Source organism: Peromyscus californicus, unplaced genomic scaffold (genome assembly GCF_007827085.1).
Source record: "Peromyscus californicus insignis strain IS unplaced genomic scaffold, ASM782708v3 Scaffold_11__1_contigs__length_118956290, whole genome shotgun sequence".
In the NCBI taxonomy this organism is placed as follows: Eukaryota; Metazoa; Chordata; class Mammalia; order Rodentia; family Cricetidae; genus Peromyscus; species Peromyscus californicus.
Genome location: NW_026294402.1, coordinates 59,997,449 through 60,011,468, shown reverse-complemented (window position 1 = coordinate 60,011,468; position 14,020 = coordinate 59,997,449). Strand labels below are relative to the sequence as shown.

Sequence of the window (14,020 nt, the reverse complement as noted above, 5' to 3'; positions counted from 1 at the left end):
TGGCCTGGAGAGGCTTTCCAGACCCAGGCAGGCCTTCATGTAAGCCAAGGCTGGCCTCAAACTCACTGTATGACCAAAAGTGACCTTGTGCCTCCTGCCACCACCTCCCAAATGCTAGGAGTATAGATGTGCACCACCATGCCCTGTTTTATGCAGTGCTATGGACCAAACCCAGAGCTCCATGCATACAAGCAGGCATTCTATTAACTGAAACATCCCCGGCCCTTACTTTATTTTTTGAGATGAGATCTCATACTGTAACTCAGGCTGACTTTGGACTGTATCAGTCTTCTTGCCCCTGGCTCCAAAGTGCTGGCATTACATGCATATACCATCATGCTTGTAAAATTAGATCCAGGTACACAGACAGACAATGTCTTCAGAACTGTTCTCTCTCCGTGTCTAAGATGGCTTCCATTATATCGCTCATTCTTTTCCTCTTTCTTTTTCTTCCTTCCTTCCTTCCTTTCTCTCTCTCTCTCTCTCTCTTTCTTTCTTTTTTTTCCATGACAGACTTTCTCTGTGTAGCCTTGGCTGTCCTGGAATTCGCTCTGTAGATCAGGCTGGCCTTGAACTCAGAGATCCACTTGCCTCTGCCTCTCAGGTGCTGGGATTAAAGGTATGTACCACCATGCCCAGCTATATCATCCATTCTTGTACAAAGTGAGTACACTACTCCACATCAAGATGAAGAACTGAACTTCTCTCACCTTGAGTCTCAGGTGGCCTCATGACTTTCATGCCATACAGCTTCTCTTGGGTCATTCAGTGTAGTCCATTGGTTCTCAACCTTCCTAATGCTGCAACCCTTTAATACAGTTCCTCATGATGTGGTGACCTCCTAACCATAAAGTATGGTCATTGCTACTTCATAACTGTAATTTTACTACTGTTATGAATCATAATATAAATATCTGTTTTCTGGTGGTCTTAGGCAACCCCTTTGAAGAGAGGTCATGCTCTATAGATCTATGAGAAGCACTGCTCTAGGGAGATCCAGCTGCTGAAAGAAGTCAAATCTGATTACCACGAGACCACTATACCAGAGAAGCCTACTGCAGCAGCTCTTGTCGACAGCCCCACTGAGCCCGGCTTCCAGCTGTCACCACCAAGGCTGCAGACATGTGAGTGATGTTGTCTTGGGTCCTCTTTACCAGCTCACCCATCAGCAGAGTGTCATTAAGTGGTCTTAGTTAATGCCTCAAAGGACATAATTGGAACTGGTCCCAGTATCCATGGAGACACCTGCACTCACATACACATAGCCACTCACAGACATGTACACACATACATATAGTTCAAAATAAAATGAATTTTAGGGGGCTGGAGAGATGGCTCAGCAGTTAAGAGCACTGACTGCTCTTCCAGAGGACCCCGGTTCAATTCCCAGCACCTACACGGCAGCTCACAACTGTTGGTAACTCCAAGATCTGACACCCTCACGCAGACATACATGCAGGCAAAAACGCCCATGCACATAAAATAAAAACAAATAAGATTTTTAAATGCTAGGACTTTGTAATTTAAACAATGAATTCAAAAAAATTTAAGGGCCTATCGAGGTGACTCGCAGTTAAGAGCACTTGTGCTCTTCCAAAGGACCCGGGTTTGATTCCCAGCTCCCACGTGGTGGCCCACCACCAACTTTAACTCCAGTCCCAGGAACTTGATGCCCTCTTCTGTCCTCTGGGGGCACCAAGCATGCATGTGACACACAGACATACATGCAGGCAAAACACTCATCTACATGAAATAAAAAGTTTTAAAACTGTAGGGGTTTCTACAATCGGGGCTGGAGAGATTGGCTCAGTGACACAGAGTGCTTGCTGCTCTTGCAAAGGACTGGAGTTCAGTTCTCAGAACCCCATCAGATGCTTCACAGTACCCTCTTCTGGCCTCTTTGGGTACCTGCACTCACATAGCATACACTCACCCCAACATATAGACATACACATGTTAAATAAATAGGAAAAAGAAGCAAAAAATCTGAGATGTTTATAAATCCCAAGAGTATTCCAAATGGGGGGAGGGAAGAACACATTGTCCAGCTGATTCCTACATGAAATCTTGAGCTACCGAGTCTGCGGGGCATGATAAAATGGTTATCACTTAAGGCAGAGAAACTTGGGTCATTTGTTCCACAGAGACAGTACCTGGAACAGATGGTGACTCCATGTCGTCTCTCCCAAGCAGTTTCAAGACCCCTTCTTGCATATTTCAGATCTCTCAAGCAATCGTTCCATCAAAATGTCCTAGAAAAGAGAGCTGGAGGGGTGGAGATGGTTCAGTTAAGAGCGCTGGCTGCTTCCGTAGAGGTCATGTGTGGGGTTCCCAGCACATTGTCTCTCAGGCACCTGTGTTTCTCCTGAAGTTTGTCTGCTCCCTGTGGAGAGACTCAGTCCTTTTCTGCATCTCTGTCAGTTAATCTTTCCCTAGACACACAGAGACACTTCCAAGAATACAGACTCAGACTCCAGATTTGTGAAATTCCCTCACTGTCTATGGATAGTAGGGCTTGCCCCAGGCACCCATCCATTCCTCTGAGAGCCCCTCCTCACAGCCCCAAGCTAAGCCAATGGTCCCTCTTCTGCCCCACAGTCCCTGAGCACTCCTCCAGAAGAACTGTAATCACAACCTACTGACGTTTTTCTTGCCCCCCACCCACCCTCACCCTCCCCGTGGTGAGAGGCCCTACAGGAGAGAGTATCCTGGCTTAGCTTCCCATTCTTGGCCTTTTAGCACCCAGAAAGCTCTGACTATGTGTAGAGTAGGCCTGGCCTCTCACACTCCCACTGAGATAGCCCATGGCCCATGGCCCACACTGCTGTGTTCTCTGCCCTCCCCAGAGTACCGGGTAAACCAAACATAACAGACCCACAGGCTTTCCTCAGGTCATCATGCCAGGGCCTTCCTCTGGCCCAGGAGAGGCTTGTGCTAGTCCTGAAGATGGAGATGGCCTGGGATACAGGGTGTGGGTGACCGCTAGTTGACTCCCTGCAGACCCCTGGGTCCTCAATAACAAGGATGTTTCCTCTTCTTCTCTGTACTTTCTGTCTCTGGCATGAATCTTGTTGGCGCCATTGGACTTTTAATATTTTCCGTTCATGGCTGTTAGACAACATTTCACCTCAAAAATGCTTCCTCCCCCTCACCAAAGGGTGTGCCTTTCCAAAGAGGAACCCAGGATTGAACCAGTAGAGGTGACCTACCCACACTCTAGGCCTTGGAGTAGTCACAGCCTAGCCCTAGAAAAAGAGGTGACAGAAATGTCTTCCCAGCCAATGGAGTGAGTTCCCAGGCTGCCTGGGGCTTCACGGTCCCTCAAGAAACATAGGTTCTGTGACTCTGTTCTATCTGAGGCCCCACCCCCAGCCTTCTGTCAATTCTCTGACCTTGGCCAAGAGGTTCTGCTTCTGTGGGCTGCATCGGTCTCCTCCGGAGAACCATAGTGCTTATCTTGCCTGGCGTTTGTGAGGCCCTCAGACTACATGTTTGGGTCATCCAGGAGCTGTGAGGACTGGGAAGATAGCTCAGTCTGAAAAATGCTCTTCACAGGAGCACCAGAACCTGACTTTGAATCCCACCCACCCTCCCCACAAAATGTCAAGTGTAATAGTGTATGCTTATCTTCCTAGCCCTGGGGAAGAGACAGGCAGATCCCGGGAGCTCACTAGTCAGTCTCACTGGCAAATTATAGGTCCCAGAGACCCTTTCTCAAAATATAAAGCGGATAGCTCCTGAGGAACAACACCCAGGGTTGACCTCTGGTTACCACATGCATGCTCACACATGTATATCTGCACACATATGTGCACATGAGCACATGAACACACACACACACACACACACACACACACACACACACACACACACTTAGTCCCTGGCCAGAAAAGCCCTTTCTGAGGTGACTCTCTACTTCTGCTTTGATGATCAAAGATACCTACCATACTACCCATTTCCTCCCATACCTCAAGGAGGAAAGGCACACCGAGGGAGAGCGAGGGTCCCTATGGGTAAGCCCAGAATTCCCAAGTCAGCTTCGCCCATAGCAGATACCTGGGAGCCACTAGCTCTGTCCCAGGCCAGGAGATCTCCGTCACCACCTTCCTCCCTGGACTGCACCCAGCTATCTGGGCAGCGGACCAATAGCCTCTACGCCCCTAGGACAGACTGTCAGCCGTGGGAGTGGGCTGTGCGATCAAGGCCACCCTGCCACTATCATCTTCCTCGTTGCCCTGGGAACTAATAGGTGCTCTCACTCGAGGGTTAAGTATGGAGAAAGCTTGTGGCCTGTGCCTTGCAAGGAAGGATCATCCCACCAGTGGGGGGAGAGCTGATAGGGGCTTTTCTCCTCCTGGGGAGGGAAGGTCTGCAGGGGGCTTTCACAGCCTAGAGGAAGGGAGTTAGGAGAGCCAGGTTCTACCTAGTAGAAGCTCAGCCTCTTCCTGGCCCCAGCAGAGACCAGAGCCCTCAAGCTTTCAGGCCACTTTCTCCACTGCCAGTGAACAAAGCCTAGGGCTAGAGACACCCCCAGAGGCTTGAGCCACATGACTGCCCTCTTCAGAGGAGGTTCCTGGTGAAGGAACAGGGGGCTTGCAGAAGCTGCTCTGAAGGTTGCTTGCAGCTCTCCATGCCAAGCTTTTGGGCAATGGTGGATATTAGGTCCACGCTGGCCCCCAACCCACAGAATGACAGCCTGGACTCAGCTCAGGCTAGACCCTGAAGGGATAAAAAGAGGATTGCTACGCTTGCACTCAGTGTGAATTGGTTCTGTGTGTCAGGAAGAGTCCTACTTCCCTCCTCTCCCCCTATAGGCAAATGGGGCGTCTAGTTCCTTATTAGCACACACCTTTAACACATATCAAAATCTCCAGGCTGTTCCAGTTCACAGATTCCCTCCCCCAAAACGCCTCCCTCCCCACCTTTTACTATTCTCATATGGTGCCTCCAGGTTTTTGGTTTTTTTTTTTCCTACCTAGGGCACACTGGGAGGCAAGTGTGAGCACCAGCAAAGCTCCGGGCTTTAGAACTGGAAGCTGCAGAGGCTGGAGAGATAGCTGGGTTGGTAAAGTGCTGTCTCACAAGCCCGGGAACCCGAGTTTGACCCCCAGAATCCACAAAAAAAGCCAGACATGTCAGGACATGCTTGTCATCCCAGAGACGGTGAGATGGGAGGTGGAGACAGGCAGATGCCAGAAGCTTGCTGGCCAGTTAGCCTAGCCTGCTTTGTGACATCCCAAACAGTGAGAGACCTTGTCTCCGACAAAAAGTGGAAGGTACTTCAACCAGGTGTGGTGGCACATACTTTTAATGCCAGGACCTGGGAGGCAGAAGCAGGTGGATCTCTGTGAGTTCAAGGCCAGCCTGATCTTCAAAGTGAGACCCTGTCTCAGGAAAACTAAAGAAGGAGGAGGAGGAGGAGGAGGAGGAGGAGGGAGCAGTGGTGGTGGCACTGGAGAAAAGGTAACTGAAGTTGTCCTCTGACCTCAACAGCCGTGTGCACGCACATGCACAGATGCGCCTGCTCCCATACATTCACCCACATGAAAACCCACGTTTTCACACATGCAAAACAAACCAAAGGTTCCTTCTTTCCTTCCCTCCCTCCCCCTCCCTCCCTTCTTTCCCTTACTGAGAAGGGCCCTGGGCATGCTAGGCAAATGCTCTACCACTACAGGCCTAGCCCTCAACCTTTGATTTTAGAAACAGGTTCTCACACTCCTGATCAGGCTACTTTGAACACACAATCCTCCTACCTTGGCCACTCCCAACAAGTACTTCTTTTTCCTACCTAATTTTTTCTCCTTTGTGAGTTTGCAAAATATACGTCTTTTTAAATTTTAATTGTATGTGTTTGTGGGAATGTGAATGGCATGGAAATCAGAGGACAACCTCAGAAGTCAATCCTACTCTTCTATCTTGTTTTGAGGGAGGATCTCAGGGCCTGGTGGTAGACACACACCTTCAATTCCACTACTCGAGGCAGAGGCAGGTGGATCTCAGTGAGTTTGAGGCCAGCCTGGTCTACAGAGTGAATTCCAGGACAACCAAAGCTACATGGGGTGACCTTGTCTTGAAACCCCATCCCCTCAGAAAAAAGAAAGATAGGGTCTCAGGGCTGGGGAGATGGCTCATTGGTTAAGAACACTTGCTGCTTGCTTGCTGACCTGGACCTTGATATCCTCCCTATGCTAATTCCCTGCCAGGTTCCACCCTCCTGAATGCTTAAGGGAAGTTCCTTGTCTGTGTATCCTGCATATTGGGCGTTAACAGCTAAGATGCAAGATTGTAAAACATCAGTAGTGAACTTCTGCCTTCCGGGGTTCTCCCATTGTGCTGTAAGCCTGATTTAAGACCTCCTCCCTCCTTCAATAAACAGCATTCATCATTAAAAACAAATAAATAAATGAATGAATGAATGAATAAATAAATAAATAAATAAATAAAAGAACACTTGCTGCTCTTCCAGAGGACCTGGGTTCAATTCCCAGCACCCACCATCCACCATGGTGGATCACAACCATCTGTAACTCTAGTTTTAGGGGATCTGGTACCCTCTTCTGGTCTCCATGGACATCAGGCACGCATAAAATAAAAAATAAAATAAAAGTAAATAAGTTTTTTTTTTTTTTTTAAATAGTCTCTTTGTTTTTCCACTGTGTATGCCACACTAGCTAACCTGGAAGTTTCCAGGGATTCTCTTGTTTCTGCCTCCAATCTCCAAGTTTCTACCACATACATTTAGGCAGGACATGTTCAAACCACAGCACTTCAGGTTTTTTGGAGAGCCTGCCTAGCACACTACCAGTTCTCACAAATTACTCCATCCCATAAGACCATGTAAATTCAAGTTCAAAGCTGGGCGGTGGTGGCGCACACCTTTAATCCCAGCACTCGGGAGGCAGAGGCAGGAGGCTCTCTGTGAGTTTGAGGCCAGCCTGGTCTACAGAACAAGTTCCAGGACAGCCAGAGCTGTTACACAGAGAAACCCTGTTGTGGCAGGGGTTGGGGGGTGGGATGGTGGAAAGAAGGAAAAAAAAATCTCATAATTTTTAAGCACAGTAAAAATTAAAATTATAAAAATGTCCTTAAGGCAAAAGACAGTTTCATAGCTCAGATTGCTATGGGATTATAAATATTTTTGGCTTGAATATTTCTTGCCTTCTTGCCAGTTCAGGCCTATTTTTTACAGTTTTTTTTTCCTTTTCTTTTATCCAGAATTATTTCCAGAAGGAAGTGGAACTCTATTTCTTAACCTAAAAATTGAGATAATTGGACTAGAAAATAGTTCTTACTGTGTCTGGACCACAGATACTTTTGAGAATCTGATAAAAGATAGAGCCCTCAAAAAAGAGCACATTTGAAAATGTGCACAATTGCTGTTGTTCTGAAACTATTCTTTCACCCAGCATTAAAAGCTCCAGTGAGGGAACACTTTTTTCTTTCTTTCTTTCCTTTTTTTTTTTTTTTTTTTTTTTAAGACAGAGCCTTGTGTGTTTTTGAATTTGCTGTATAGCTAAGGATAACCTCGGACTCAGGGTCTTCCTGCTTCCACCTCCCACAGGCTGGGATCACAGGGCACTACCATGCCTGGTGTATGCAGTGCTGGGAATCAAACCCAGGGCTTTGAACTCAGGGCTTCAGGCAGGAGCTTAGAACTTTACTAACCAAGCCTCAGAGGTAAGTTGTTTTGTTCTGTTCTGTTTTGTTTTGTTTTTGAGACAGGGTTTCTCCATATAGTCCTGGCTGTCCTGGAACTCTCTGTAAACCAGACTGGCCTCGAACTCAGAGATCCACCTACCTACGCCTTCCAAGTGCCGGGATTAAAGGCGTGTACCACCACCACCATCACCACCACCACCACCACCACCACCACCACCACCACCACCACCACCACCGGGCTTCAGAGTTAATTCTGATGCCACCATGACTCCTGTTTTGAGCAGAGTTCTTCCTGCACTTCCCAAATCTCCAGTTCTCTTGTGGAAGGAGAAACAGAACTGTCAGCTAAAACTACAAAGAGCTCAAACACTGTAAACCAGATCTCTCCACTTCTGTTCATTCCAAGTATTCACTGGGGGGAGGCATGGGAGTGCAGGCCTGCCACCCCAGTACTTGGGTAACTAAGGCAAGAGGATCATGAGTTCAAGGCCAACCCAGGTTAACTAGACCGTGTCTCAAACAAAACAGCGGAGTATTTACTAAACTCTATTCCCACTGACTACTGCTGCTGAACATACCATCCCTAAACTTAGTGACTTACATGATAATTGTTTGACTCTCGTGGTTCCAGGAGAAATGGGGCACCACTGGGCAGCCCCTACTCAGACTCATATGACTGTAATTATATGGTGTCATGATTTATTTGTGGTCTGATCACAATCATGTGCTAGAAGCTTAGCGCCCAGTGTGAAGATGTTGATGATAGAACTATTAGAAAGTGGGGCCTAATCAGAGGGAATTGGAGCATTGTCCTCGGCAGGGTTAACGTAGTTCTTGCAGAATTTGAAAATCTTCGACTTTCAGGCTCGAAAACCGTGAACTTAATCGACATCCTGTCTTTGTAAAGTATCCAGATTCCACTGTTTTGTTTTAGCAATAGGAAATGGCCTAAGACCTAGAAGCATATTAAAGGCTTCTGCAGTTCATGCCCAGCAGTTGGTGCTGACTATGGGCCAAGTACTCAGTGGAGTTTTCTCAAGAACTTCCGTGGATCTCTGTCTGTGACCCAGGCATCCTCACAGCAGAGCAACTACCATTTGACTTTGTCCTTGGAGGAAAGGGGAGTTGCTGGCTCTTTTGTTTGTTTTTGTGAGTCTTGCCATGTAGCCCAGGCTGGCCTTGAATTCATGGTAATTCTCCTTCCTCAGCCTTCTTAGTGCTGGTATAAAAAGCTTGTGCCACCAGACCATGCTGGCAACTGTCTTTTGAAAGGGAACATCCAAAAAGAAAGCCACCAGGAAGCCAAGCTGCCTCTTGGGCCTGCCTCAGATGTTCCACAGTGCTGCTTCGCCACATCTAGTTAAATAGATACAAATGATCAGACCATCTCAGACAGGTAGCTAGACAGACAGACAGACAGACAGAATGCGCCCCAGGGTGAACTCAAACACCTGAGATCAAGTATTCTCTGCCATGACCTCGTGCATAGCTGGATTACAAGCCTGTACCAGGAGTTCAGGGCCATCCCGGGCAGCAAAACAAAACCATGCCTCTTTAAATTTCATTTTATTTTATTATTATGTGTATATGTGCATGGTGTGGGGGGGGGGGGGCGCACACATTCCATGGCGCACATGTGGAAGTCACATGACAGCTCACATGTTGAAGAGTGATGGGAGTGGGTTCTCTCATTCCACTATTGCATGGGTTCTTCTGGGAATCACACTCAGGCCACCAAGCTTGTACAAGTACTGAGCCATCTTTCAGGCCCTTAAATATTTGAAAAACAATATAAATATGCATTTTATAGTATTATGGAAGATGAGGCAGGAAGCCATGAGAATTCTCATCACACATCTGTATGGCCTCAAACAGAACTGAGGGGAAATCCTACAGAAGAGAAATCTGAGTTGAGATCTGAGACCTCAGTGGACACTAATTTGGTGAAAAGGGTCAAAGAACTTTCTAGCATGAGGGAAGACCCGGTCAAGACACCAGGGGCAGGATGGACACCGGCCTGAGAGGCAGTTTGTGTCTGGAGACAGCAAATAAGAGACAAGACACAGAGGTGGATGGGGGCCGCGGGGCTCTGTGGATCAGAGGAAGCTGCTAGAGGCTCACATGTTGAAGAGTGATGGGAACAGATTTGCAACTTCAAGATCACTTTGGCTGCTGTGTGGATGGCCCACTGCCAGAGACTGAGTCAGGGCCGGGAGGAGTGAGAGGCTCCTGTCTGCAGTTACCTCCCGGCCCCATGAGGCTCTCCCACACAAGTCAGGCCAGCTGCAGCCCCAGCCCTATATGTCTGGTCTGGGACGCCAGGCCCGGCTCTCTTTTCTTTTTCAGACAGGTCCTCACATAATAGACTGGGCCCAAACTCTTGATGTATCTGAGGATGTCCCTGGACTTCTGATTCTCTTGTGTCCACTTCCTAAATGCTAGGATCACAGGTGTGCACCTCCATGCCCTGGGTGCTGGGGATTGAATCCAGGGCCTCATGCACATTAGGCAAGTCCTGTACTAATTGACTGTATCCTTAGCCCTACCTTCTGATTTTGAAGCAGCTTTTTTTTAGAGATATAGTTAGCATATAATTAATATGTCACATTGTACAATCTGTTAAAGTTGACATATATATACATAGACACACGCACACATGCATGCACACATATTCACATATCCATTAGGTCATCAGTAAAACAAAGAAATGACACATCAAGAAGTAAACGAGCAGCCAGGCAGTGATGGCACACATCTTTAATTCTAACACTTAGGCAACTGGATCTCTGCGAGTTCGAGGCCAGCCTGGTCTACAGACTGAGTTCCAGGCTACACAGTGAAACCCTGTCTCAAAAAAAAAAAAAAAAGGTAAGCAGCTGGGGTGATAGCTCAGTGGTAAAGCATAAGGACCTGAGTTCACGACCTGGCTCCTATTTAAAAGTTGAGTACAGTGGCACACATCTGTAATCTCAGCACTCAGAAGGCAGAAGCAGGAGGATCACTGGGTGTTCAAGGCCAGCCTGGTCTATATAAGTTCCAGGACTCAAAACATTAAATTAAATAAAAAAATAAAGTTGCAAGGAATTGAGGAAGACACTGGATGTTGGCCTCTGAACATAAACACACACACAAGAGGCAAACAACCCCTTAAAGTTTCCTCATGTGCGTCCGTACATGTGTGGTTTCATGCCTGTGTAACACTGACTTTATTGGCGTTACTTACAGGGGACCTCATGCTCCCTTGAAATCCAGCTCTTCCCAACTCACTTCCTACCCCCAAGCTTCAATGATCCACTTTAGGTCACTACAGATTAGTTTTTTTTGTTTTTTTTTTTTTTTAAAGATTTATTTATTTATTATGTATACAGAAGAAGGTACCAGCTCTCATTACAGATGGTTGTGAGCCACCATGTGGTTGCTGGGAATTGAACTCAGGACCTCTGGAAGAGCAGTCAGTGCTCTTAACCTCTGAGCCATCTCTCCAGCCCACTACAGATTAGTTTTTATTTAAAAGTTTTTTATCCATTTTACATACCAACCATAGTTCCCCTCCTTCCCCTTTTCCCGCTCTCCTCCACTCCAATCCCCCATCCACTCCTCAGAGAGGGTAAGGCCTCCCATGGAGAGTCAACAAAGTCTGGCAGATCAAGGGAGGCAGAACCAAAGCCCCAATCCCCTGTATCTAGGCTGAGCAAGGTATCCCTCCATAGGGAATGGGCTCCAAAAAGTTAGTTCATGCAGTAGGGATAAATCCTGGTCCCACTGCCAGTGGCCCCACACACTGCCCAAGCCACACAACTGTCACCCACATTCAGAGGGCCTAGTTTGGTCCCATGCAGGTTCCGCAGCTGTCAGTCCAGAGTCCGTGAGCTTTCACTAGCTCAGGTCAGCTGTCTCTGTGGGTTTCCCCATCATGATCCTGACCCCTTTGCTCATAGGATCCCTCCCCCCTCTCTTCGACTGGACTCCAGATATATTCATTTTTATATTTACTCATTTTATGAGGCTTCATGGTTGAGAGTCTGTCTCATCCATGTTCTTCACTCTATTCGTGACTGGTCCCTTTTCTTGCTGAGGAATGTATCTCAATTTCTTTATGCATTCTTCTGACGATGATGCACATTGGGTTTCTGGAAACAGTCATGTACCTACAAGTCTTTGTGTGGACTTCTGCCATCATTTGGGTAAATACTTTCGTAGGTCTATGTTTAACTTCCTGAATGACTGTCAGGCTGTTTTCCGAAAACAGTGTTTGTACTACTTACATTCCCATTACCAGTGTCATAACTGACTTGTTCCAGGATCTGGGTAGCACGTGACGTGCTACCACTTTTTAAACTAAAACAGCTGACAATTTTATTTTCACATTTCATGATATAAGTGAAAGCTGCACCTCATTTATCCCACTTCTTCCCTCCAAAGCTATTGTCTCTGTTAGGAAGGGGTTAGTCTTCCTCATCATACAGCTAGAAGACTCTTGGGCTCAGCACGGTGACCTCCTGGTGAAACAGAACAAGAAATACAAAACTGATAAATAGCCTTTCTACTCTACCTGTCTGGCCGAGTCATGCCAGACTGAGTGGGCACCATCATAGGGCGAGCAGGAGGTCTCATCATTGGAGGCCCAGGCATCGTGGGCATGTGGCCACCCATGGGAGTCCTCACTCCAGGAGCAGGTCCCACAGGCATCATCCCGGGAGGAGGGGGGCTTATTATTAGCATCATGGGAGGGTCTCCCACGTGGGGTACAGGCATCATGCCAGGGCAAAGAGGACCCGGGAGACTGGGAAGAGGTGGGATCATGGCCCTTGCAGGAGGAGGAGCAGAGAATGGAGCTGGAGGTATCTTTCCTTGGTGAAATGCAACCATTGTTTTGTCAGTCAGGCTCTGGGCCTGCTCTTCCATCCATTTCTGGTAGTAGTCTTTCACGTTCTCTTTGTGTTTCCAACCACTGTGATGTGTCTCTCACAGATGGAGGGACACGGGCCAGATACATAGCGAAGTAGTCACAATAAAACTTAGGTATGGGTTTGGGGATTTAGCTCAGTGGTAGAGCGCTTGCCTAGCAAGCGCAAGGCCCTGGGTTCCGCCCTCAGCTCTGAAAAATAAATAAATATAAATAAATAAATAAATAAATAAATAAATAAATAAATAAATAAATAAATAAATAAATAAATAAATAAAATAAAACTTAGGGATGTTGCTCTGCAGGCTGCTGGCTTCCTGGTTCCGTGGCCCTTCTTTTTAACTGTAGCTGTTCTAGTGTCTGTTCAGCAGTACTCATTAAGGTTTAATTTACACTCTCCTGCTAAACAAGGAGCATCTTTCTGTTGTGTGTGTGTGTGTACATGTGTATACCAAGGTGTGTGTGTGCATGAGTGTGTAAGCAAGAGGTCACTGTCAGCTCTCACTCTTTAGGAACTGTGATCTGCTATAGCCCAGGCTTGCCTCACTCACATTTGCTGGGTGGTTAAGGATAGTCAGTGCTGAACTTCTAATCTTCTGCCTCTGCTCCATGCACCGCCACACCCAGCTGCTTTTAAAAACCTGTATTCTAGGGCTGGCAAGATGGCTCAGCTGGTAAAAGCCCGGGCTGCACAAGCCTGATGGTCTGAGTCAATCCCAAGAACCCACATAAGGGTGGAGAGAGAATTCGCCCCACAGAGTTATCCTCTTGACATATATAATAATTATAAATTAAATTATAAAATTAAAAATTTAAAACAAGCCAGGCAGTGGTGGTGCACGCCTTTAATCTCAGCACTCGGGAGGTAGAGCCAGGCGGATCTCTGTGAGTTCGAGGCCAGCCTGGTCTACAAAGCGAGTTCCAGGAAAGGCGCAAAGCTACACAGAGAAACCCTGTCTCGAAAAACCAAAAAAAAAAAAAAAAAATTTAAAACAAACCCCCCTGTATTCTAGATTGAAGTTTTTGTTGGTTATGTTTTGTAATTCTCTTATTGATATTTATCTTTCATTTTGGGGACTGGTGTTCACACTGGAACTCACTACGTGGTCCAGGCTGGCCTGGAATTTTCAGCAACCCTCTTGCCTCAGCCTCTCAAGTGCCTGGGCCACTGGGACTGGCTGACGTGTGGTTTTCATTTTCTAGAATATCTTTGTATCTGGTATCACAGCGATGCTGGCTTTGTGGAATAAGTGGGGAAGTAGTCCTTCCTTATCAGTTTTTAATGTAAAATTGGCATTGTTTCTTCCTCAGATGTTCGATATGTATTCCATTATCTCTGTGTTCTTGGAGGTGACCCACTTTTGCTAGAGTCTCCCAGGTCTTCCCCTCATACCTCAGTCCTTCCTGTGGCTCATGAAGCCCTGTCTGGCCAGCTCCATCCCTGCTCTCCAG

The 14,020-nt window shown here is 47.0% G+C and overlaps 3 protein-coding genes across 4 annotated transcripts in view; all 3 read right to left on the bottom strand.

Moving 5' to 3' along the window:
* Nucleotides 1-14,020, bottom strand: part of Cilp (cartilage intermediate layer protein) — a 43,702-nt gene that overhangs the window by 20,131 nt on the left and 9,551 nt on the right. For both annotated transcript variants that reach the window (XM_052712348.1, XM_052712356.1), the window contains exon 2: nt 2,154-2,265. The gene's annotated coding sequence lies outside the window, so the exon portion shown is untranslated. The remainder of the gene's footprint in view (nt 1-2,153; nt 2,266-14,020) is intronic.
* Parp16 (poly(ADP-ribose) polymerase family member 16) overlaps nt 11,345-14,020 on the bottom strand; it is a 45,052-nt gene continuing 42,376 nt past the window's right edge. The window contains exon 6 of the mRNA XM_052712377.1: nt 11,345-12,161. Coding sequence (XP_052568337.1) covers nt 12,146-12,161 — 16 coding nt within the window. The 3' untranslated portion in view covers nt 11,345-12,145. The remainder of the gene's footprint in view (nt 12,162-14,020) is intronic.
* On the bottom strand, nt 12,211-12,677 carry LOC128094200 (U1 small nuclear ribonucleoprotein C-like). Its single transcript, XM_052712391.1, has one exon. The coding sequence runs from the start codon at nt 12,565-12,567 to the stop codon at nt 12,211-12,213; it is 357 nt and encodes a 118-aa protein (XP_052568351.1). The 5' UTR covers nt 12,568-12,677.

Excerpts from the sequence above, each read along its gene's own strand:
- LOC128094200 (XM_052712391.1), bottom strand. The coding sequence starts at position 12,567 with ATGGAAGAGCAGGCCCAGAGCCTGACTGACAAAACAATGGTTGCATTT.